This window comes from Streptopelia decaocto (assembly GCF_964273445.1).
Source record: "Streptopelia decaocto genome assembly, chromosome: Z".
In the NCBI taxonomy this organism is placed as follows: Eukaryota; Metazoa; Chordata; class Aves; order Columbiformes; family Columbidae; genus Streptopelia; species Streptopelia decaocto.
In genome coordinates this window covers 66189582-66213523 of record NC_138657.1, presented here as the reverse complement: position 1 = coordinate 66213523, position 23942 = coordinate 66189582, and the positions used below count along the sequence as shown (strand labels likewise).

At 36.1% G+C, this 23942-nt stretch overlaps 1 protein-coding gene across 2 annotated transcripts in view; it reads right to left on the bottom strand.

Moving 5' to 3' along the window:
* Positions 1-23942, bottom strand: part of AP3B1 (adaptor related protein complex 3 subunit beta 1) — a 155231-nt gene that overhangs the window by 60413 nt on the left and 70876 nt on the right. For both annotated transcript variants that reach the window (XM_082074286.1, XM_082074287.1), the window contains exons 14-19: positions 20908-21017; positions 12866-13042; positions 6873-7059; positions 5787-5917; positions 3507-3618; positions 2057-2210 (exon numbers count right to left, since the gene is read on the bottom strand). In XM_082074286.1, coding sequence (XP_081930412.1) covers positions 2057-2210; positions 3507-3618; positions 5787-5917; positions 6873-7059; positions 12866-13042; positions 20908-21017 — 871 coding nt within the window. The remainder of the gene's footprint in view (positions 1-2056; positions 2211-3506; positions 3619-5786; positions 5918-6872; positions 7060-12865; positions 13043-20907; positions 21018-23942) is intronic.

Sequence of the window (23942 nt, the reverse complement as noted above, 5' to 3'; positions counted from 1 at the left end):
TAATAACTACTACCCTTTTTTCCTCAGGGGGAGTTACTATCTGGCAATATTGCAGGAAATGAAAACTGTTTTCTAACAGTTATCATGGAACAGATAAATTAGTATCACATACAGAAAGAAAATCTCTCTTCTTAGATCTGCAAGCAACTATTTTATAATTCCAAATCAGGTGTTTCATACAGTACATGATTCAGCTTCCTCTCCAAGACAATAAATTGGTTACTAACGTGCTTGAAGGGTAACAAGGTCAACAATAATTAAACAAATCCAGATCACTCAACTACTAAGAGTCCCTTTGGACTCAAATAAAGTTGTTATACATTTTTGCTTAGCTGTAGGTGCTGTACAAAAGAATATACTATACTGCATTACTGTCTGAGATGGCAATGTTTTTAGAAGGGAAAAATACCAACAAGGAGAACTGAAAAATCTAATATGACAGAAAGGAAAACAGGGCAACGCCTTCCTCCTCCCAAACACTTCCCAGACTGAATTGCATAAATCAAATTTAATCAACATTATTAAAAATAAATATTAATATTTAAGCCATGCTAATAATGCCTATCCGTGTAACCGAAGTTGAAATCAACCCCTCAAATTTTAATCAAAAGCGTTTTTCTCTCCGAAAGTATCAAACTTGAAGCTTGCAAAGCTAAAAATGAAACAAGAGTACACTTCACAAAAACAGTCTAATGTAGCATATTTGATTGTTAAAATCCTGGTGAAAAATATGTACTATCAAAATTACATTTCAGTATGACAGCATTTAAAAACTTCTTTGAGGCCAATGAGCTAGACATAAAAATTCACTAGTGTATACCATTTAAAGATTCTTCCTCATGATGTGTAACACAGGTACTGACAAAATTATCTACATTTCCTTAATTACCATTGAATAGAAGCTGTAGTTGCATCAACAAATAAGTTGTTGTGAACCCATTATATAAATGAAGTAAGTTGTTTTTCAACAATTTAGCTTATCTTTAAAACTATATTTGAAGATTAAAAATGTTACTTTATTGTACATCAGCCAGTTTTGATGGGTAATCATTGTTTACCTTACTGCTTAAAATTTCAGATGTTATTCTAATGAAAAGAATTTACTGGTAACTAGCTTTTTAACTTTGCGATGATGAAAAGCCTGTATTAATTTAACCTACAGATTTCATTTGTTCTGAACAGGAAAAACAATATAAATCACTTTTAAAATCATTAAATCCTGACTTAAATTAATAAAGTCATAATTAGGGCATTATGCTGTGTTTGTTATGGAAGTGGCAAGGCGAGCGGCTTTAATTACTGTCTGTAATAAAAGGAGCAGAGTGCGTACTGCGCCCCAATCAGCGCTGTCAGCCACGACTGAGCTGAGCTGCAAACTCATCAAGTGAGCTGGCAGCAGACTACGGAGTAGAGGGCGATCATGTCTGCAGAGGCCACTTGCTGACAGCAGTGGAAGAAACAGATTCATACAATCCAAGGTATTAGCCCCAATTACTCAAAATTTTAATGATACTTTAATACATAATAATGCTGTTGATAATGGGCAATCTTAAAAAGCGCTAACACTTAAATATCTTATGACCGTTTCCCTTCACAGCCCTTGCCTCCAATATTTGGATCATAATCTTTTTAATGTAACATTATTTAGAAAAATCAATTGTCTTAGTTACATAACGGCAAAGTGTTGAAGGACTTAATTTTAGCTCTCAGCAAAATTGCTGCAAAAGGTAATTAAGTGTTTCATACAACTGTTTGATCACTTATTCAGCCTCCCAAGGTTACATCAATTTTCAAAAAGCCACCCAAGATTTTACTGAAGTCAGAAATTAATTCCAAACATAAGAATAGTCTGATTAATGAAAATATGTACCCAGCTCACACTCTGAGTATTACTGGCATACACTGATGTTAATGGCATATACCGAGACAGAAGACATCACTCTCTGGCCAATACACCCCCAAAAAGCCTAATTAAAGGCTTAGCAGTCTGTTTACAGGAAGAGTGCTTTAAAAGCTAGTACCACAAAAAAATAAAACCATACAAATATACACCTACCTTTCATCAGCAGCTCTAGATGTTTTCTTTGCAGCACTTTCTTTGCTCTCTGATTCACTGTCACTAGATGCTTCACTGGAAGAACTTCCACTACTGTCATCACTGCTGCCTTCCTCCTTATCTTCCTTCTCACTTTCACTCCCAGACTCGCTCTCTGAAATAAAAATAACCCTTATTTTTTTTTTTTTCTAAATATCTTACATAATTAGTATTTTAGGAATCCAAGTTTGTTTAAAATAAAAAATGTTTCAGTATTTTAAGATCCAGTTGCAATATTTAGCATTATTTACTTTGTGTTAAAAGCAGGGAAGAAATAACTTCCCCCTAATGTTTACAAAATTTTGTTGGTTAAAGACCTGTCCTCTTCAGCCTACAGTATTAAGCTTTATCAAATTAGAAAGTCCAGTAATAAATTAATTGCATGTGCATTCTTCAAAATTACATAACCCTATCAGGAGCTGGAGGTGACCTCAAAATCTCTAATCTATACGTTCAGTTAACTGCAAGATTATCTTTTCAACCAATGGCTTAATTAAATAATCTGTTCTTGAATACTGATAGTGATAATAATTTAATCACTGATTTAAACAAATTATTCATCCTCTAATTAATCGTATAGTTACCAAATATCCAAATATCGGAAGTGAATATATTCTCTTCTTGCTTCAGAGATAATTAATATCAGTGATACAATTCTTAAGCACTCCTGTATATTTCCTTGGTTTAGGAATGAGAGGAATGAAGCTCCATATTCAGATGTTAAGGTGACCCTCTTCCATTCAACTAGATGCTGATGATTCTTGTAAGTCTCAAATGCTAAACAGTTTCTGTGTCCTAAGTCTGCATGTTCTCCACTACATCTGAACTATATTAATGTCTCCTGAAATTGATATGTTGGGAAACTGCCTGGCTCGCATTAAGTGGGAGACTGGTCAAAAGCACCTTTGCTCACTGCACTAGACAGGCAGCTGCCAGTCACATTCTCTAACATCACCCCCACTTATCAACACAGCAACATATGTTATAAAAATAGTATTTCATTAAAAATCCATTCCAAAACACATTTAAGACTTACCGTTTCCAACAACCAAGCATATGGGCTCTCTTGCCACAAAAAGTTAGCTGCCTTGGGTTTTAGTTGGAGTTACAAACTCTCATTACTCTTGCTAGATGCAAAGGAGGATGAAAACAGCATAGCAACTTTTTTAACTCGGCAACAAAGCAAAGTCTAAATCATTTAATAAACATACAAGCCATATCTGTAAAATTAGCAGTTATTGCACAGCTACAATGAATGTGAAGTCTTCCATGATTTCCTAATTTTATACACAGGTCTGGCTTTTTTTTTTTTTTCCCTTTTAATTTCTTCCGGTTCTTTTTAAGTAGTGGCCAGTTGTGAAGACACAATTCTCCAGGCAGCACAGATTCAAGTTGCTTTGCAAATGCCCACCTGATGAACTGGTACTGGCAGATTCATCTTCCTCCTCTTCTGATTCAGAGTAGAACTTTTCAGCAGGTTTCTCTTTCTTTGTCTTACCTAGAATTCCAGTCCATTCCTTTGCCTGTAAATAAATTTCAGCCTAAGTTTACTTTTACAACCAGCGATACAAAAATATACACACCACATGGTGAAGGAAAACACTCACAGTAGTAGTATTTAGCAGTTTCTAAATAAATCCACTAGGCAAGTCAAGAGAAACTATTAAACTTCTCTTACTTTATACAATTAGAAGAAGTAGAAGTTTTGTACATACCTATAAAGGATAATATATCTATTAGAGTGTCTAGAAAAAGATTTACTAAGGCAGATTAAAAGCATCACTAACCATAAATAAATTTCTATGCCAAAAGAACCTGAAGTCTGGCAGTTTTATCTCTAGATCTGGCTGCGTTTAGCCTATGACTAGAATGATGGGTAAATATGGCTAGTCACCACCTTTATCAAGCCAAGATTTAAGGGGAAAACAGATGTGGGCCCAGTAGGCAGCTTAAGTTACAGCAGTATTCCACTTCCTTTGTAATTCTTTAAATAAAAATAATCCTTACCACTAAGAGAACACCAGAACACAGCAATACTTTGGCCAGACTTTTTTTCTTTCAACATCCCCCTTTACTAGTAGAGAAGCAGAAGCAAAACTCAAGCCAGGAAAAAAAGACGAATAGGCAATAACTGTATCAACAGAGTGATACAGGTCTGCTTCAGTGACTGCTCGGGTCTAGAACAAGATGAACTTTTGAAAAAGCTCTAACAGTGACCTGCAATGGTGTATGGCTCTAAAGACACACTGGCTTTCTCTTAAGACAGCAAAAGCTGCTAAAACTGTGTAATGCTCCACCCAGCAACTGATATTCAAAAAGTCAATATTCTTTTGGATATGAACGACAATTTAATTGTGGATTGCAGCTTAAAAAATAAGCTTCACTCACATAAATTGTGTAGGCACATGCAGTATTAGAGGGACCATAAAATTAATGACAATGAGACACTCTCCAAAGAAAATACTTGCAAAAAAAAAAAAAGAGTGGGGAAAGGATTTTCATGTTTGTTTTGAGGTTTAAATGGTTGGAGGGAAATGTTTTCTATTACGTTGTAGATGGATGTTACTCTATTGGATCTGTTTCCTGTTGTTATTGTTTTTATGGACAAAGGCACCTCCACACATTCTTTCCTACCAATCCGGTCAATTATAATACCTCACTTGATCTGATTGCCTTCAGATTCTCCCCATAAAAGCTTTCACAAGTTTGTACACAAATACCACTTTTCGTGAAATGTATACAGGTAGATGTCATACTGAAATGCTTGTTCTACCACAATGCTGTTCACTGGCTTCTACAAGTCATATCTATTTTTTAGAATTTTCCCTACCTGTGCTATGCCTAACATCTTGCAGGCAAATTAATTCATGTGCATTTTACTGTAGAAGCTGGCTAACGACAAGGACCATGTGGTCTTCTGGGTCTGCCTGCTACAACAGCATACTTCTGAGAGCACCACGAGCACACTACTTTCCAATACATTTATATTTCTGTTACTGTACTAGCTTTCACTGACATTTAGTAGGACTCTGGTAACTGACGAATAAATCACAAATCCGGTACCAAAATATGACTTTGTCTCAGAGTTTGCAATCCAGTAACAAAAAGCTATTGGCAGTAGAAGACCAGCCCTGTAATGTCAACAACCAACTAGTGCACTAATAGATGACATTTTCCTATTACAAACTTGCCTAATTCTCTCCAGATGATCTTAAATGTAAACCTTTGTCTCTTCCAAACTTTACACTTTGAAACATACATAATATTTCCACCTGCCACTGCCTTTCGTTTCTATTACTCGTTTTTTTCTATTTAGACTTGGATTTGTACATGAACAAACCTCTGCTCACCTCCTACTTTGGCAGTCCAGCTACAGTCATCATTAACAGCAAATAACATACTGCAGCAAAGCAAATATAAGACATATGAAATCAAAAGTAAGAAGAAGTGGAAAAAGGCTCATTTAATCCATGAGTGAAACAGAAGTGGCCTACAGCTGAACCACCTCTCTCATTGTGAAAAGAGCAGGCATCATGCAGGTTTCCAAGCTGAAATAAGCAGCAGGGATGTTCACATGCATCAACGTTTTTCAGTACAGCATACACATACTATTTAAATATTTGTAATTTAGGCTAATATTCTATATTGACAAGTGTATCCAGCCAAGTTACTTTTAATGATGCTAACGTACCGACTCGGCTACATCGACATTTCGGACAGAGGGGTCAGGTGCCACCTCTGGCCAATCGGACAGCTCCAGGTAGCCAGTGGCTCGGCTGTTCAGCGTGTGAGACAAGGTGCCAAGCTGGAAATGATCCCGATCTATTAAAAAAGAGGGGGGAGGGAAGAGATACACAAACACCATGAGCTCTACCACAAAGAGCAATCTTAATCAGGGCTAAAGGTAATTGCCATTATATTACCTCAAATGTCATGGAATAAATATAAACTAGGAAGCTCTTCATAGGTCAAAAAACTGATTTCAGTCCATAGATTACAATAATCTCCCCCATAATGGTCAATAAAAAAGCTAATCAGTCAGTGTGTTTAGAGGTGTTGCTCTGAAATGTAGCTTCTCTAAAAATTACTTTACTGTGAATATTAAGAATGACAGCACAGTTAAACAATCCATATACATGTCTTGGCACAAACACATCCAGAATTTTAACAGTTTTTCTTCAAAATGGAGCTCCTTTAAGAGCTTCCAAACTGGGACTAAGTAAGTATGAAAATTAAAATTGCGAATAGTCACAATAACAGAGCATTTTTAATTAAGATAACCTGATAACCTTTTAATTTGAGAAGACAGACAATGGTCCTTACTTGTAAAAAGACATGGAAAATGCACAGAGAAAATTATGACTTCAGAGAAAAATAATAAAAACCTAATCTATTGAGATTCAATATTGAGATTCATAAAACAATTGCAACACTCGCATTAACAATCTTCTATTAAAGTCCAGATAAAAGACTAGAGCTATTTTCCTAAATAGAAGAATAGTTTTCCTCAAAAGACACACCTTCTGTTATTTAAATAAAATTTAAAATCCACATGAAAGAAAAGGATCAGTTAGCCAGGGTTTACCATCAGAGAAATGCACTGTGTTTGCACCATGCAAACCTTGCTTGTTGAAAAGCAAGTAGCAGGGTGAGTATCCTTGCATATTAATCATTTGTATTTGCTAAGTGACACAATTTGTGAGCATATTTGAAATAGAATAGGCTGCCACATTCCTTTATGCAATGAACATTTACCAAATTATTTTGGCAGTTATACCTTTAAAAGGAGACTCAAGCAATGGGGCAGGTTTCTGTGCCAGAAATATTTTTTTGGCATATTTGCTTAAAGCTCCACTCTTCTCATTCGGAACAATAAGCTGCCTAATAAATCTTGTACGGTCTCTGATGTCGTAGCTTTGATCATACTTGCCGAGATTTAATACATACTGGGTAAGCAATTTTGTCTGTAGAAAAAAACAGGACAAGAACAGAATACAAGTTATTTATGATTATTGATAACTCTGGATAAACATATTTAAAGAGGTAATAAAAATGAATGGTTATGTCAAACAAATGTTGTTCCACAGGGAATATGCATTTCTAAAGCTGCAAATGGAATTCTGAAGCCAAAGCACATGTCCTCTTCTGTATTGGGGAGGTGAATGCTGAGTACTGAGAAGCAGCCATGTGCTAGATTATTAAACTGCTGAAGTGGAAAGAAAGGCATCATTAAAAAAATAATCATATATGGCAAACCCGCTGAAGGGTCTACGTGAGGATAATGAATGTGGAAATACAACTAAAAACATGGCACTCAAAACTTAATCGGAAAAATATGCAGGACATCAAAACATCAGAGGGTATTAGGGGGCTGGCAAACTGCTTCTGCTGAGGTGTGTTTTATGAAGAGATACTGTCCCTGGCATAAGCAGTGTCTGCACTCTGACTGCACTCAGTTACTTTATCCTGAATTATGACCCATTAAAGCAGACACATGAATCACTGAACTGGATTACTGCAAATTATTTGCAGTGCATTTAGCTGTTACTTTTTCATAAAAGCAAGCTGCTGATGCCCTCTAAAACCCAGGATAAAAGTCTTCTTCCATTTTTTTCTTGAAGCTTAAAGCCTCCAGTAATATTGGTCATTTATTTATTTATGTAAGAGAGCAACTTATATTATCACAGCTTTTTACAGCATAATAGGTCTTCCTAATTCGATGTCTGAGAATATTAACATGTATTAAATAATTTTAATAACTCAGCTGAATTTTTAAAACAAAAAAAAAAAGAATATAAAAAAATCAGGGACACTTTCCTAGTATCTTAGAAATACTGTAGTGTAACCAGAACAATAGTGCTGAACAGACTTGTATCCATAATATACATTTGAAAGAAGCCATTTCCTTTATATACAAGTAAACAGGAAAAAGTACAAAAATAATCTACCATCTTAAGGAAGTAATTTTTTAATATTTTGACTCAGAATGAATGAATAACACAGGGTTAAAATGTATTGACTAGGAAGATTTCTTTATACAAAGAAACAACTTTGCATACATATCTTGTTTATCATGCTATTGTTTCAACAATAACACAGTTTCAATCATGTGAGAAGAAAAACATGTAAAAAAATAATCAGCCCATTTTGTTATGTGAAATTTTCTAACAAAAGTTGAATTTAATAATTTCCACCTTGAGGATGCAATTTAAAGTTTTTCTAGAGATGTAAAAATGATTTTTCAGAATATTGATTAACTCCTGTAAGTGAAATACACAGAAAACAAAATATTGTTTTAATTTTAACCATATACAATGCAATATATGCAAGCATTTCACAAAATACCATATGGTACCAAAGATTTGAAGAAATTACATCAGAATAATAGTAAAAGCATCGTTAAAAAAAAGCCTGTCAGTGAAACACCTTTCGTTTCTTTTTTTTCTCTCTGATACCCAAGGATGGTTCTGTGAAAAGACATTTTTTCCCTCAAGATACTGTCTTAGCTCTGGGAAAGGTAAAACTTCTGCCATATGTATTTCACAGCTTATTGGCAGCTATTTCTATATCAGGGTATAAAATTTTAAACAGCTGCATCTGATAGAACATATATAACCTGCATTCATGCAGGACTTATGCTGTTCAATCTAAATGGAATTGGAAGGGAGGGTTCCCAGGTAGCATGAATAAACCTACATGAGGGTACCTCCTACAGCCTTTGCCATCACTTCTCTGTAAAACAAAACAAAACTCTTTGCTGTCATGGGAAAAAGCTCAGCAGAATGGATCATAAAGCACAGTGGTCTTTGCTTGTGAATCGCTATAGGGATGGGAGAAGTTGAGGGCCTTGCTGTCATGGCGGGCACTTTTTCAGTGAGAATTGATGGAGTTACATACAGAGTTGGTCCGGAAAGATCACATTTTCTTTAATGGGATAATTTTCTCCATGATCCTTTCCTCTTTTCCTCCTCCCTTTCTCTCCCCTAAAATCTCTTTTCTGTATCATCCAGTACAGATAAAGAACAACACAAGTATATGGAAGAATACTCCATATCTACAATAATTATCCTTGCAAGCATCGTATATAGTAGAAATAGTTTTCATGAAAACAGCATGAAAATACTTGGTTTCTTTCTTGTCTTATGGCGATGCAACCAAACAAGGAGCAGAGCTTTTCTGCATGGAGGTAGCTAATAGAAACAATTTATTTTAATTAAAAACAAAAAATAAACTAATGAATACACATCAGTTTTTCCAACAAAGGAATATCCATAAGAAGCTGAAAATTATTTCAGCAAGAATGTTAATTTGACAGAATATGCACACCATGGCTGCTTCATAGAACAGTAAGACAAAGTATTCTGACGTATGATATTATACATTTATTATCATATGTTATCTGGACATGCTCATTATATAGGCATAATATAACTTATCTCCACACTGTTAGAATCTATTGTTAGTACATTTTGGTTTGGCTAATATGAAAAGTATACTTCAATTCATCCTTCAACAACATTTTAGAGTCTTCTAGTGGCAATAGTCCTATTTAAAAATGTAAAGCCTATCCTATATTAATAGTAATTAATCTTTTGGTAGACCTTCACGTGAAAAATTTTGTCATACGTGCACGACCAACAGATGAGGCTCTACAATGGGAGAAAAAACAACTAACTATCCACTCTTCGATATCACTGCCTTGCAGCAACTTGATTCTTTAGATACATAATATAAGGCAGTTGTGTTGAACGATGTTTGATATATCTGTTTATACAGTAGGACTACTCAAGGCTTCTTCTGGTGGGACTCCTGTGTTACACAACAGAAACACATCAAAATTGCTTTATTCTTCCTGCTATATGCAAGAAACAGCTAAGGCTGTTTCTACATATGTTTTCTACATAACTCATTCTCTTCTATGAGCCCCATTTAGACAGCTATCTAGCATATGCATAAGAATTTTTGTGTGTCTGAGTGATGAAAAAAGGAAGCAAGTTTACCAAACAACAGAGACAATGAGAGGAAAGCCTGTTCTTATTACATATTCATCCAGGTAGGATTGAACCTGAAATTCTTCCTTAAATTATAAACAGCTCCAACCTCACCCTCTCACCCTGGACTCGGCACTGGTGAGGCCACATCTCAAACTCTGTGTTCAGTTTTGGGCCCCTCACTACAAGAAAGACATTAAGGTGCTGGAGAGAGTTCAGAGAAGGGCAATGCAGCTGGTGAGGGGCCTGGAGCACAAGTCTGATGAGGAGCAGCTGAGGGAACTGGGGCTGTTCAGCCTGGAGAAAAGGAGGCTGAGGGGAGACCTTATCTCTGTCTACAACTACCTGAAAGGTGTTGGACTCTTCTCCCAAGTAGCAAGTGATAGGATGAGAGGAAATGGCCTCAAGTTGCATCAGGGGAGGTTTAGATTGGATATCAGAAAATATTTTTTCATGGAAAGGGTTGTCAGGCATTGGAACAGGCTGCCCAGGGAAGTGCTGGAGACACCGTCCCTGGAGATGTTTAAAAGATTCACAGGTGAGGTTCTTAGGGGCATGGTTTAGTGCCAGAGGTTAATGGTTAACTTGATGATCTTGATGGTCTCTTCCAACCAAAATGGTTCTGTGATTCTATGAAAACTCATGGGGTGATCACAGGGCTTAAAGGATGTTGGTTATTCTTATAAAAGATCCTGAATCTTAACACGCATTACTGAGAATGTGCTGCATTAAGTGTTTGAACATATACTTAAGGAAATTATTAGCCAATAAAATATTTACAGAAAATGAAAAAATAACTAAGTCTTATTTCCTCCAGAATGTTGTTTTCCAAACAAGACTTAACATGAGTTTTACCTGCCCTCCCCTCACCTGGTGAAAGAGCTCTTTTTGTCTGTTTGGTTGGTGTTGAGTCACTCTTGGCTATCCTACCACAACTTTTCAATAAAGTGACACTGTATCTTTGAGATTTTCATAATTCCATTGGCTTTGGATGAAACTAGTAAAGGATTCAAATAAGTATTATGTGGTGGTGTAGGATATGGAGGGAGAAAACATGGGGATAAAGAGAGATGGACAGACTGACCACTGAGCAGTCAAGTGTATAAGTTTTGCCTTCCAAGTTTGAAAAATTAGACTGAAAAATGGCTGGACATTTAAGAACTCAAGACATTCCAGAGAGAAAAGTTTTAATACTGCATAAAGAAGAGTTACTCCTGGGAATAAGATGTAGGTATGGGAAGAGTGTTGCTAGCTCCTAAAGGCAAAACCATCATATTCTAGTTTGGAAGGAGCTCTGAATCATGCCAGGTCAACCACCTATTCTGTTTAATTTTGTATATGAATAGCTTGACCACTTGAGACGACAACTTACTTCTCAACAACCTAAAACTAAGAGAGGAAAACACTCTTTGACAAAATGCATAACTTAGTATATATCTTGGGAGATGTTTTTTTCTCCTTTATCATAACTATCATATCAGTAAAGGGTTATGCAACACTTATAATGACAGTTTATAATGTATTAAGATGTGAAACTGCAAGAAGAGAACCACAGAAATCACTGTCTCCTTGTAGGCAATGGATTTTTGGTCAAGTATGGTGTGGAAAAATTAGTCCAATATTAGAAAAAAATATGGAAAATTAGTAAATATCATGTAACAGTCCAAAAGGAGACACTTCAGATAATTAAACCAAACTTTCCTTAGCTCAATCAGCATTTCCATTAAGATGAGCACTGACAGAAAGAAGTCACCTTTTGTTACTGTCCCATAATAGACTGTAGAAGCATAGGACAAACATTCATTCTTATCTGAATGCATGGCAAGATAGTTCATCTCCCACACGCCCTACAGAATCAAATCTTAGACAGATCAAGCCTACAGTTGGATATAGCTACCAAGGAACGAGAAGGAATCATAGTTGCAGAGGTACAATATCCTGTGCTGTCTAAGCTGTCGTAAAACAATGAGCTCTAGCAGCCCAGGAAGGTGTTTACATGTCAGACAATGTATTTCTCCTACATATGGAAAAAAAAATATTTGATTTTACAACCTCTTACAGTAGTAATTGGAATTAGAGTGAAAAATTATTGTTGAGATGCAATATTCCACAGCCAGAGAGTAACAAAGTTCACAGTGCTGTCATTGAGAAGAACGAGGCAGCTGACACCTTTCATAGATATTGTTTTCAGCTGCCTGGAGATCTAAGTTCACCTTTTTGTACTATCTGACCTTTTCAGATTATCTTTATTACTAGAGATGATCAAAACCCACCCTCTTCACAATGTAAAGTGAAATAGTAAGAAATACTGAAAAGGGAAAGCAGTTACTATCATTGAGATGAGTATTGATGTAAGGACATAATGAGGCCTTTTACTGGCAGCTCCTTCTAGATATCCTGAGCAAAAAATGAGCAGCTTCTTACTCAAATTGGCAGTACTCCCTTGAAAATTCTGTCTTAGATCCAGAAAACAGCAAATCACATCAGGAAAATCTCCAGTCTGATATTAGTAACACAATTTACAAATCTATCCTATTTACGTGAATTTAAAAATCCACAATTTCCCCGAGAAAGAAAGAGTCAAAACGAATGATCTCATTGCTACATTCGTATTTACAATCCAGCACATACTCAAAGACTCATGGTTAGATTTAGTCTGTTAGACTTGTTGAAAACTGATGACCAGGTTACTTATACAAAAGCAGTCACCACTGGTATCTACAGACCGTATAAAACCTACTCTGACTCTAAATACATACACTTCTGAGTTAAAGCTTACCTGCTTTGAGTTTGTTAAATAGAGTTTTGTGCCCAGATTTAAGATCTGTAACTTCACAAGGTCGTCTTCATTGGTGAAGGTCTTGGCTGTCTTTCTCAAGACATCAGGTGCGATCTTCGGAACTCGTTCACAATATTCACCGATAAGCCAGAGAATACTGGCTCTGGCTACTGGAACCTGAGAAAACATTGCGTACTTTAAGTTAACACATTCACAAAAAGTATTATATTTGCCTGCATGTACATGTATGTGTTCAGTAACAAGTTAAACAAAATATTGTTTAAAGACAACTGCCATGCAAGAAATACAGACCCAAATTAAATGCTGTTCAATACGGCCACTGTGATAGACTGCGTATTAGTACAAATGTAAGATCCAGATCCTGCCCCAAAAACAATGCGTTATGAGTTGACAAGATAGAGCAGGAACGGACACACAGCCACACAGAAGTGACATGCTCATGTTAACAGCACAGGCTGGTGGCAGCTGGGAAGAGAATCGAAGCCTTCGAGGTGTGGGTGGGCATTCTTGCCACCAGGATACACTGAACACCATGTTGAAATAAAACAATGCTTTTTATGACTATATTCATATAGAAATAATTCCAAACAATATAGTTTCCCCAAATCCTGCCTATCTAATTTAAAAGTACAAGAATTTATTTAGGACTATTGCTACCTTTCCTTCATTTTATTTAAAATTTTATGACAGTAAGACTCACATTTCTGCAAACGCCCAAGCTGAACACAGGATTTTGGAGAGACACAAGTTAGGGCTCTCAATTTCTGAATAGGATGTAAACCCTTAACTGGAAAGACTCTGACCAGAAACTTCACACAGGTCTTACTCTTTGGGAGCTACTTGACTGTCTCACTGAAATAACTGGCAGTAGCAGTTTTAAGATGAACTCTTAGTGTATGGCACTGACTTCAGAAGCACAGTACTGTCAGAGATGGAGGGGAAGCAAAATGGAAAAGCACAGAAGGAAAGCTCATGCTACATGCAGAGTTTCGCTAGAAATAGTTAGGAGTTAAATGAAGTAATATACACACACTCTTCTCAACAGTGAGCAAGCCTACATTACTTGGTGGTCAAATTAAAGACAGCATCTGTGTTACATACATCCCTGAGAACATTGTTTTCCTTCCTCAAGAGGAAGGAAGAAAGCAGGCAATGAGAAAATTCTTCTAGGCAGAAGGATGTCTTACATAGCATCTATAGACTGTGGTGCTCTTCCATGCTATACAGACTCTTGTTCAATAGATATTGAAATATTAGGGAAAAACATAACCGTTCTGTCCTGTCAAATGACTGACTGTAGCTTAGAAAAAAATAATGCTTCCAACTGTACCTGCAATTCCAGCTAATGTTGCTGCTTTTTTCTAAAAAGTAAACAACATTTGTACCAACACTTTCCATCACTCCCTATACTTCACAGTGATCTTTTTTAATAAGCTTACACTTAAGCCAGCTTCAGTTCTGCCTTAGGTAAGATTCACAGGAGACACAAGCTTAAGAAATTCAGCATTGTGGTTCTCAATGCACTAATTCTTAGCAACTTTTATGTATGTTTTAATTACTTTTCCAGCATATGTCAGTTATTCCTGTATGAATATTTATTTCTCAGAATTACAATGAGAATCAACTATTAAGTATCCTACCCTGCATACATATAAAATTTGAAAGTACAAATTCAAGTAAACTACCAAGGTTCAGAATAGCAGTTCCCAAACAATGATCCACAGTCCCTAATACATGGCCCACTAAGCCATACTAAGGAAATACGAATTATGATAGCAATAAATTTTCATTATTAAACACGTTTTACTGTTCCAAAAAGTTTGTGAACTGCTTTGATTAAAGTCAACCTGACAATATTTGCCTCTGTACTTCACACTGTTGCAAATAAAAAAAAAACCCACAAAAACACAACAACAAACAAACAAACAAAAAAACCCCACAAAAACAAACAAACAAACAAAAAAACCCCAGGTCTGTTGTGGGGAAAACAGAGGGCAGCCTCTGCTGAAAAAGAAAACAACCAGATCATGGAAAGATGGGATGTAGGAGCTCAACAACACAACAAAAAAGCCCCCTCAAGAGACAAATGTCAATTCTAAACATGGAAATGATATTTACGGTAGAGATAATATAATGTATTGAGAGTATTATAACACAGTGATTTAACATACATAAATATATGTAAATACTGATTGAGAGAGAGATGATTCTTTTTTTGTGCATTGAGGAAAAATTCAAATGGTCTTGGAACTTACAGTGTGAGAGGGGAACAAGCTACTGAACAATTGCTAAATATAAAAACTTTAAATGCAGTCCGAACATGTTCGCCTGCAAAATAGTAAGACTGATGCCATTACTATACACTGATTTCAGAAGGGAAAGAGGTTATTTCTAATGTTCCAAAGGTTACACTGCATTAAGACCTCACTCCCAATCTATTATTTTAAATTGGGCTAAAGAATAGTAATTGAGTGGTACATTAAATTTTCCAGCATTGGAGCAGTTCAAGTTGCCTGCTGTACAGATAGATACCTCTAAATAAGAATATATAGGCAACTTCAGATTTCAGTTATGCTAGATTTATTTTTCTAAAATATTTCATTACAGACTTGTTAAAAGAGATCACCAAGTACCACAGTTTGGGCAGCAGTGTATTAGAAACATTCCTTTTCCTATTATTGTCTTTTCATAAAGCAAAAATAGCGTACAGAGCAGACCAATTTCAGTAACAGCATTAATTATGAAAGACAAACATCAGTACTGCACTGTTCCTAGTCAAACCCCGGACTACACTTTAAAACCACAATTAAATACACTTAAATATATTTAAACAGTGTGCATTTAAGCACAGTGTTTTACTCCTTAAAGTTTTTTCCCAGTTTGTTAAATCTAATTGTTAGTGTAATAAGCTAGTTTTAGAATGTAAAATAAATTGACTAAACAAGGACTAATTTGAAAAATAGTTACAACAGAGGACAGATGAAATCTCTCATGAGACTCTGCCTTTTAACCAGATAGTTAATTTACTATGTAAATACTGTATATATTAAATACAATTTTGTGCAACAAGAATCAGTATCAACTAGATACTTTTTGAATCAAACACTGAGTGGAAGCCATTTTAACGAACAGTGTATGTCGAACTGATGAACCCAATGTTTCTGTGTCACTGAATTCATCTGGGGTCAAAATCACACAATATTTTCAGACTTCTTTTTCCCTGTTTAAGTCTTCCAGTCCTCAGCCATGTAATATCAAGTGCATGATCCTGCAGCCGTTGTTTCCAGGGCATTCAAAACAGCAAACAAGAAATGAAGCTGCTTCTAGACCTTCACTGCCTTTTCCAGTATAGCTTAAGTAGGGACCTTGAATTGACAAAAATGCAGGGAATAATACTTTAATTATTCAGCCCTGCTCTGCATTATCCTCAAAGGCAAACAGGATTGTGAATTACTTTGCCTGATGTTTTATTCCATATGCCCTGAGCAAGTGGTTAAGTGCACTTTTTAAGCCTTAGTACCAGAAGGCAGTTTCTACTGACATTTTAACCCATTACTTGTCCGGAGGAAAATAAAGAAACAGTCAAAAAATAATATCCAGCCAGACCCTCTCCCCTCAAAGCAAGACTCTGATTACTTGCAGCAGTTAGAGAGAGATGTAAAGATTCCACACATCACTGTAAGAAGCACAATTCAAAAACTATTGTAGTTCACCGCTAACCTTATTATACAACATACTTGGCTTAAGTACAAAAATGGCCATTCTAGTTATGTACATTTGTGACAAAATAAGGAGATATTCAAATTGCAAATGAGGCCTAATTCTCTGCATCCAGAAGAAAATCTGCATAGTTAGACTTTTTAAAAAAAAAAAAAAAAATTGTATTTGGAATCAAAAATGGAAAGAGGGGTGAAATTGACATGAAATATCAGTCTGGCAGCAAGAAAAAAGGGTAAAAGACAAGTGTTAGTTTTTTCATTTTCAAATGGTAAATTTTCGAGGACTCTTCCACTATTTGAGCTGCCTTAGTAGCACTATAACAGAAAGTCCAGAGAAAAATCACACCAGAACTACAAGATTCCCATCACCCAGACAAAAAAAAATAACATACAAAAGCAAACGAAGAGAAATGAGCATTCTTTTCATACATGTATAAAACAATAACTATAGGGCAGACTGAAACGGGCCTAGTTCTAAGCTTTAGTGTAAATGAGAGCCAGCAGTCTATAAGAGCTCATTAGTTTTTAATTGAACTTCCTAATATCTCTTACAGTTGGTCAGATATATTTAGCTTATTTCCCATCCTTTCACTTTCTAAATGGCTTCTGTAGATGAAGAAGACAAAAATTAAGACAAGATGAAGACAAGAATGAGTAAATTTCACATTTGATGACCTGAAAGAAACTTTGCTACAAAGGATTTCTAGGCACCTCATCACTGACAATCCTGATGTCACAGTATCACAGTATGTTTGGGATTGGAAGGGACCTCAAAAGATCATCTAGTCCAATCCCCCTGCTGGAGCAGGAACGCCTAGGTGAGGTCACACAGGAACATGTCCAGGCGGGTTTTGAATGTCTCCAGAGAAGGAGACTCCACCACTTCCCTGGGCAGCCTGTTCCAGTGCTCTGTCACCCTTACTGAGAAGAAGTTTCTTCTCAAATTTAAGTGGAACCTCTTGTGTTCCAGCTTGATCCCATTACCCCTTGTCCTATCATTGTTTGCCACCGAGAAGAGCCTGGCTCCATCCCCATGGCACTCACCCTTTATATATTTATAAACATTAATAAGGTCCCCCCTTAGTCTCCTCTTCTCCAAACTAAAGAGACCCAGCTCCCTCAGCCTTTCTTCATAAGGGAGGTGCTCCACTCCCTTAATCATCTTGGTTGCCCTGCGCTGGACCCTCTCCAGCAGTTCCCTGTCCTTCTTGAACTGAGGGGCCCAGAACTGGACACAATATTCCAGATGTGGTCTCACCAGGGCGGAGTAGAGGGGAAGGAGGACCTCTCTCGATCTACTAACCACCCCCCTTCTAATACACCCCAGGATGCCATTGGCCTTCCTGGCCACAAGGGCACAGTGCTGGCTCATGGTCATCCTGTTGTCCACCAGGACCCCCAGGTCCCTTTCCCCTACACTGCTCTCTAATATGTAATCTCCCAACCTATACTGGAACCTGGGGTTGTTCCTGCCCAGATGCAGGACTCTACACTTGCCCTTGTTAAATTTCATTAGGTTATTCCCCGCCCAACTCTCCAGCCTGTCCAGGTCCCGCTGGATGGCAGCACAGCCCTCCGGCGTGTCAGCCACTCCCCCCAGCTTGGTGTCATCAGCAAACTTGCTGATAGTACACTCAATTCCCTCGTCCAAGTCGTTAATGAATATATTGAATAATATTGGCCCCAGCACTGACCCCTGGGGCACTCCACTAGATGTCAGGCTAACACAAGTGAAATTTAGAACATGAATGAAATACATTCAGGCACCAGCCCAAAAATGTACTCCATCCAGTTTACACCAATTTTGTCTGTTTTAATGGCAAAGTGTTCACCATTTACCTAAACTATATCATGACAGAACAATCAAAATCATACTTTTACCTTAAGTGCTGTTCTATCTAATTATATTTAATTCTGTTCATGCTTTCAATTGTGTTTTATATAGTACTACGTTGATTGAAACCCTAAACGCACCAGAGAATTTCTCTGTTCACACTCCCCCGCTCTCTAGTTACTTTCAAGTTCATTCAAGATCATATCATTCAGCTGTTTCTCCTACATCTAAATGCAAGAGTCCTTTAAACACAGTGCTACACTCTTGCATAGAGGAATAGGGTAGGTGCCTTAAATTCAATCCTAAATCAAAAATGAGCCCAGAACAAGTTTACTGAACAGAAGAGGTCAGGAAAAAATACTCTGTGTAAACTATGAATGTACAAAAGTGTGTGTAAATGTATGTATATTGTATATCAATGTAACAAGGGTCAGGAATCTTTGCTTTGTGTCCCTATGTCACACAGAAGACAAAAACCAAGACAACTGTGTTATGTCAACTCACAACCAATCTTGCCAAATTAAGACCAATGTTTAAAACAGATGTGCAGATCTCAGGAATTCCAGTAATGCTTTATTAAACGTTGACATTTCAAACTATATATAATTATATAATCCAAATAACATCTTCCTAAATGTGTAAAAAATATGCTTATCCTTTTCAGAGTGTCTGAATGGGTTGGGGTGTTGGACTAGATGACCTTTAAGGGTCCCTTCCAAGCTAAACCATTCTGTGGCTCAGTGAAAGAACACATCTATTTTCAAACATAACAGGTGCAAGTTACTTCAGGACAATAATAAGGCATTAAAATTATAAACACGAACTTATTCCAAATTTATTCTATTATCTGAAATCATAAACATATTGAAGAAGATAAATTTCTGCTAGTTATTATTAAAAAATAGAGGGAAAACTGCAAAACAAGATGTACAACAATCATCCTGGAGAGCCTAAAGCATCACTATCACTGCTTCCTTCTTGAATAAAAAGCATGATTCAGATTAAGATTTTGATTTTTAGTTTACTCCTATGACTACTCTGTTCCACATACTCTTCTACTACCTACCATTTTCTGATACTCTGTACAACCTCATTAATGGAGAACATGAGTATGTCGAAGTAGTTCAGGCACTGAAATGTCTTATTTTCCCCCTTATTCACCTTAAAAAAAGGATTTTCTTTTCCAAAACAAAATTCCCTGAATTTAAAACTTGGAACATTTACTCAGAAGTAATGATTGTATAAAATAGCTACAAAACTCTTAACTGTTAAACAGAGTATTTTGAAAACAACTGTTTTCTTTTATACCACATGTGGAAATAAGATGACAAACTCACTTGGGGAAATCCCAGAAGCTGTGTATAATAAGATTTTACAGAATCCATTAGACTGTAATTATCAATCAAAATATTGCACAAATTTTCTGAAAGCACAGGTGATTATTATAAAATAGGTAATACTTATTTGATATGTAGTTACCAAAGGTATCTTATAGCCTCTTTTGATTCTGGATATGAGCAATTCTGTAGAATTATATTTTCTTTACATCAGTTACGAAGTTTGATCACCAGCTCTTTGAGGCCAAAGATATGTTTAATCTGTTCAGGAAACAAGAACTGAGAAGACCACATTTTCTTTGCCAAATCCAACTATGGAAAATAGAGGATTCACTAATTTAGAAACTATTTATTGCCCCATCAATAAATGTGTAATTATATGAAACTGAACAGTCCTATTTATATCATCTACAGGAAAATAATTATTGATAAATCAAAATCTGCCACCTTTGGGGATGATGCAATAGGTAGCTAATGGTCTTCAGCCCTACACTATAATTTATGATGGACCACTAAATGTTTTATCAATAACTGGGACTGTGAGGAGAATTTGGGAAGTAAATATTGACATACATAAACATCAATTTAATCTAAGGATAGATAAGAGCCAATAATGTAAATTTTACTGTTAAATGCCACAGAATCTTAAATACTCTAAGGACAAAAATGTAACTTCAATAAACATTGCAACACACTCACAGCATTGTGTCTGGTACCATGGAAAGGTCAGGTGACTTGGGTGTAGGGAAAAAGATTTTGAATAAAATTTTCTAAAGTCTAACCCAGATAAGTAAGGCAACAAGCTGCTTTGCCCTTATTTTCATTTGACCTTATCCATTCCACGTTCTAAACCTGCTGTTCATCTTGACCCAATGGTACTAGCAACTCAACATCTCCAGGGATCTATTTCAAAATAGCTTCCCAGATCTAAGGCACAAATTGGTGTCATCTAATAGCTTCTATTTGCTCTTCCTTAAGATCACAGAAAATGATATTTTATGTCAAAAAAAAAAGAAGAAAAAGTTGCATTTCTCTAACATATCTATTTCCATTTATGATACAAATTCAAAGGAGATGGTGTGATTTTTATCAGTCAACAACAAAAATAAGACACTGTGCACAAATACTCACTGTAATGTTATCCAAGAGTTTGGCCATATGCTTAATAATTTCACCATGGTGCGCTGGCTGGGTTTGCAGCAGTTTCTTAATGACAACAACACTTTCAGCAACTACAATTTCTGTTTAAGACAAAACAAATTATTAATTTTAAAGGCATTTATGCAAAAGAAAAAGGCATAAATAATTGATTATAAAAGATGTTATCAGCTTTCAAAATATGCTTTGCACAACTGAATTCTATTTGCTCAGTAACGAAGATGTAAACCACTCTACTAAGTAATACAAGTTCAGCTTCCAGAATCAAGTTATAAGCAGCACAAAGAGGACAGAGAAATATTCTAAATGTGAAAATATAATCCTATTACATGCTTTTTTTGAAATTGCCTTTTAGTAAAGATGCAGTTCGTATTTTTCCTTTTCAAATTGAGGAACAGCATGAAAAAACATCTGTTTTTCATTGAAATTATGCCTATTCATAAGTAATTTGCTGTCTGCATTAAAAATACAAACGTGTTTAATTTTAAAAGAAATGCACAGTGTTAAAAGTAACAGCTCATCCATAAGCAGAGAAATATCTAAACATTTCCTTTGGGCTTTTTCACCTTATAAACAGACTCTCTCAGGTCTGTAACCTAATCTCAAATGAAGCTTCTAAATAGCAAGCTGTTGCAAGGTTTACGCCAAAGTCATGCACCACAGTGCTTAACTAGTGTAACAAGTAACATTCACAGCCTGATCAACTTGTATGAAATGTACAATTTTTGAAGCTGAAAGAAACCACTGGTGCAGAGATAAGCTTCTATGCAAGAGCAGACTCATGCTGTAAGAAAAGACGAAGAAAAGTCAAACATGGCAAAAGCTGAAACCAAAAGAAAAAGTTCAACATAATTCTAATTCTCACTTCTACTACAAAAAGAGAGTAAATATTTCTCCTGAACTATCAATGTTTAAAACAAAGAAAAAGCCCAGCTACCATTCGTTAAACATCACAGAGGTTTTCTTACCTTTTGACAATTAATCTGACACTTGGACCATTCATTCAGCAATTAAGTAAGCTGAAGTTTCAAGAGAATGGGGAAGAGATGTCTAAAGATGTCTAAATTTTGTATCGCTTTTTTTAATAGCTTTTTTTTTTTTGTTTGTTAGAAAAGCAAACTTCTTTATGGAGAAAGGCTTTTCAAAAGCTCTCAGTACGCACCATTATGCCATAGTCCTCTGAAATGCTTAAATCTTTTATTGCAACTTTTTGTGCCATCCTTTATTTGATATGACATCTCAGTCATTTTTCTAGACTAATTTTTTGAAGCAAGGTTAACATATCTACTTCATATATCTCAGGGTCCTGTACAATCCTCCACATCAATTTAATTCAGACTCTGTATGAAAATAAGAAGACAATTCTCAAAATTTTAAAATTACAATCTGAAATATTTAGAATGGGGAACAATTTAATTACAGCCTTCAGCACTGAATGTTTTGTGATACTACTTAACACGGAGAAGGGTTAAGTAAAATAAAACTGAACCCAAAAAACTGAATGGATATGAAGTCATTATTAAAAACACTTATTGACAATGTAGAACTGAAAATGGTAAAATGAAGTGCAGTAGATGAAGTGTCACCATAGGAACTATCTTAATGCCATCTGTGGCAGCAAATTCAAAGAACTGAACCAGAATTGTAAGCAAGTTAACCAGTATGGTTCCTTTTACATTAGTTTAGATACTAAAAAAGAAAGTACAAAAAAAAGCAAAATTAATTTGTCTTAGAATAGGGATCGAAGAGAGGCTGTCTGAGGCTTGCTTTGTGCACATGAAGAATCCCCAAAATGACAGGAAATACAGGTCACACATTTAAGATCAAAGACAAAAAAAGAAAAAAAAAAAAAAAAAAGACAGGTGGCATGGTAAAACTGGCATCCTGAATGAGCAGTAGGAAAATCTAAAAATGTAACTGCTAGATGTATCAAAGTGCATACAAGGCAATGATAAATTACTGCAATAATTGAAAAACAGTGTGTAAATCACATCTAGAGGGTCAAAAAGGTAAATTAAATTCTTAAAACAAAGACTAAATATCACAGAAAATCTGATCAGGAATGCTTGAATTACCAATCAAGAAGACTAAAAGAGGTATCAGGAACTTTCACAAGTCATAGTAAAAATCTTAGTATAATGTTCATCGCTAGTTTACTTCAAACAATTTTGAAGCAATATGGAAATGAGTGCTCTGAGTAGGATAATCTCTGAAGACCCTGAAGCATGACAACTTCTCAAAAACCTAAAATGTATTAAGTCATACAATATTCCATTTTGCCAAATAACGATGTATATAAAATATTCACAATGTAGCAGAGAGCAAGTGAATTACAGGCTTCTTCATAATTGAGAGTTTGGCCACATTATAACTGAAACTCATACAAAGACATTAGCAAGAACTGAATTACCAGAGAGTATTCAAAAGCTGCATTCTGAAATACTACATTTGATACCATTGATGTTGAGTCAAATTTTCTTTCACTTACAGTAACTGATACTTGCAGAGTGTGAAACATACAACTGAAGACTAATTTATCCACAATCTATATGTATAATCACTATTTCTAAAAGGAACAAAACTGCATCAGCTGCTTTTGGAAGGAATATACCAACTGAACCTCATAGCAAGCCTGTAAAAGTGATTAAATGCACCCTCAGCACCTTTGCAGACATCACCAAGCTGAGTGATGCAGTTGACACACTTGAGGGATGAGATGCCATCCAGAGGGACCTGGACAAGCTCAAGAAGTGGGCCCATGTGAACATCATGAGGTTCAACAAGGCCAAGCACCAAGTCTGGCACCCGGGTTGGGGCAACCCCCAGTATCAATACAGGCTGGGGGGTGAAGGGATTGAGAGCAGCCCTGTGGAGAAGGATTTTGGGGTAGTGGTGGGTGAAAGACTGGACATGAGATGGCAATGCACACTTGCAGCCCAGAAGGCCAATTCTATCTTGGGCTGCATCAAAAGGAGCAGGACCAGCTGGTCAAGGGAGGTGATTCTACC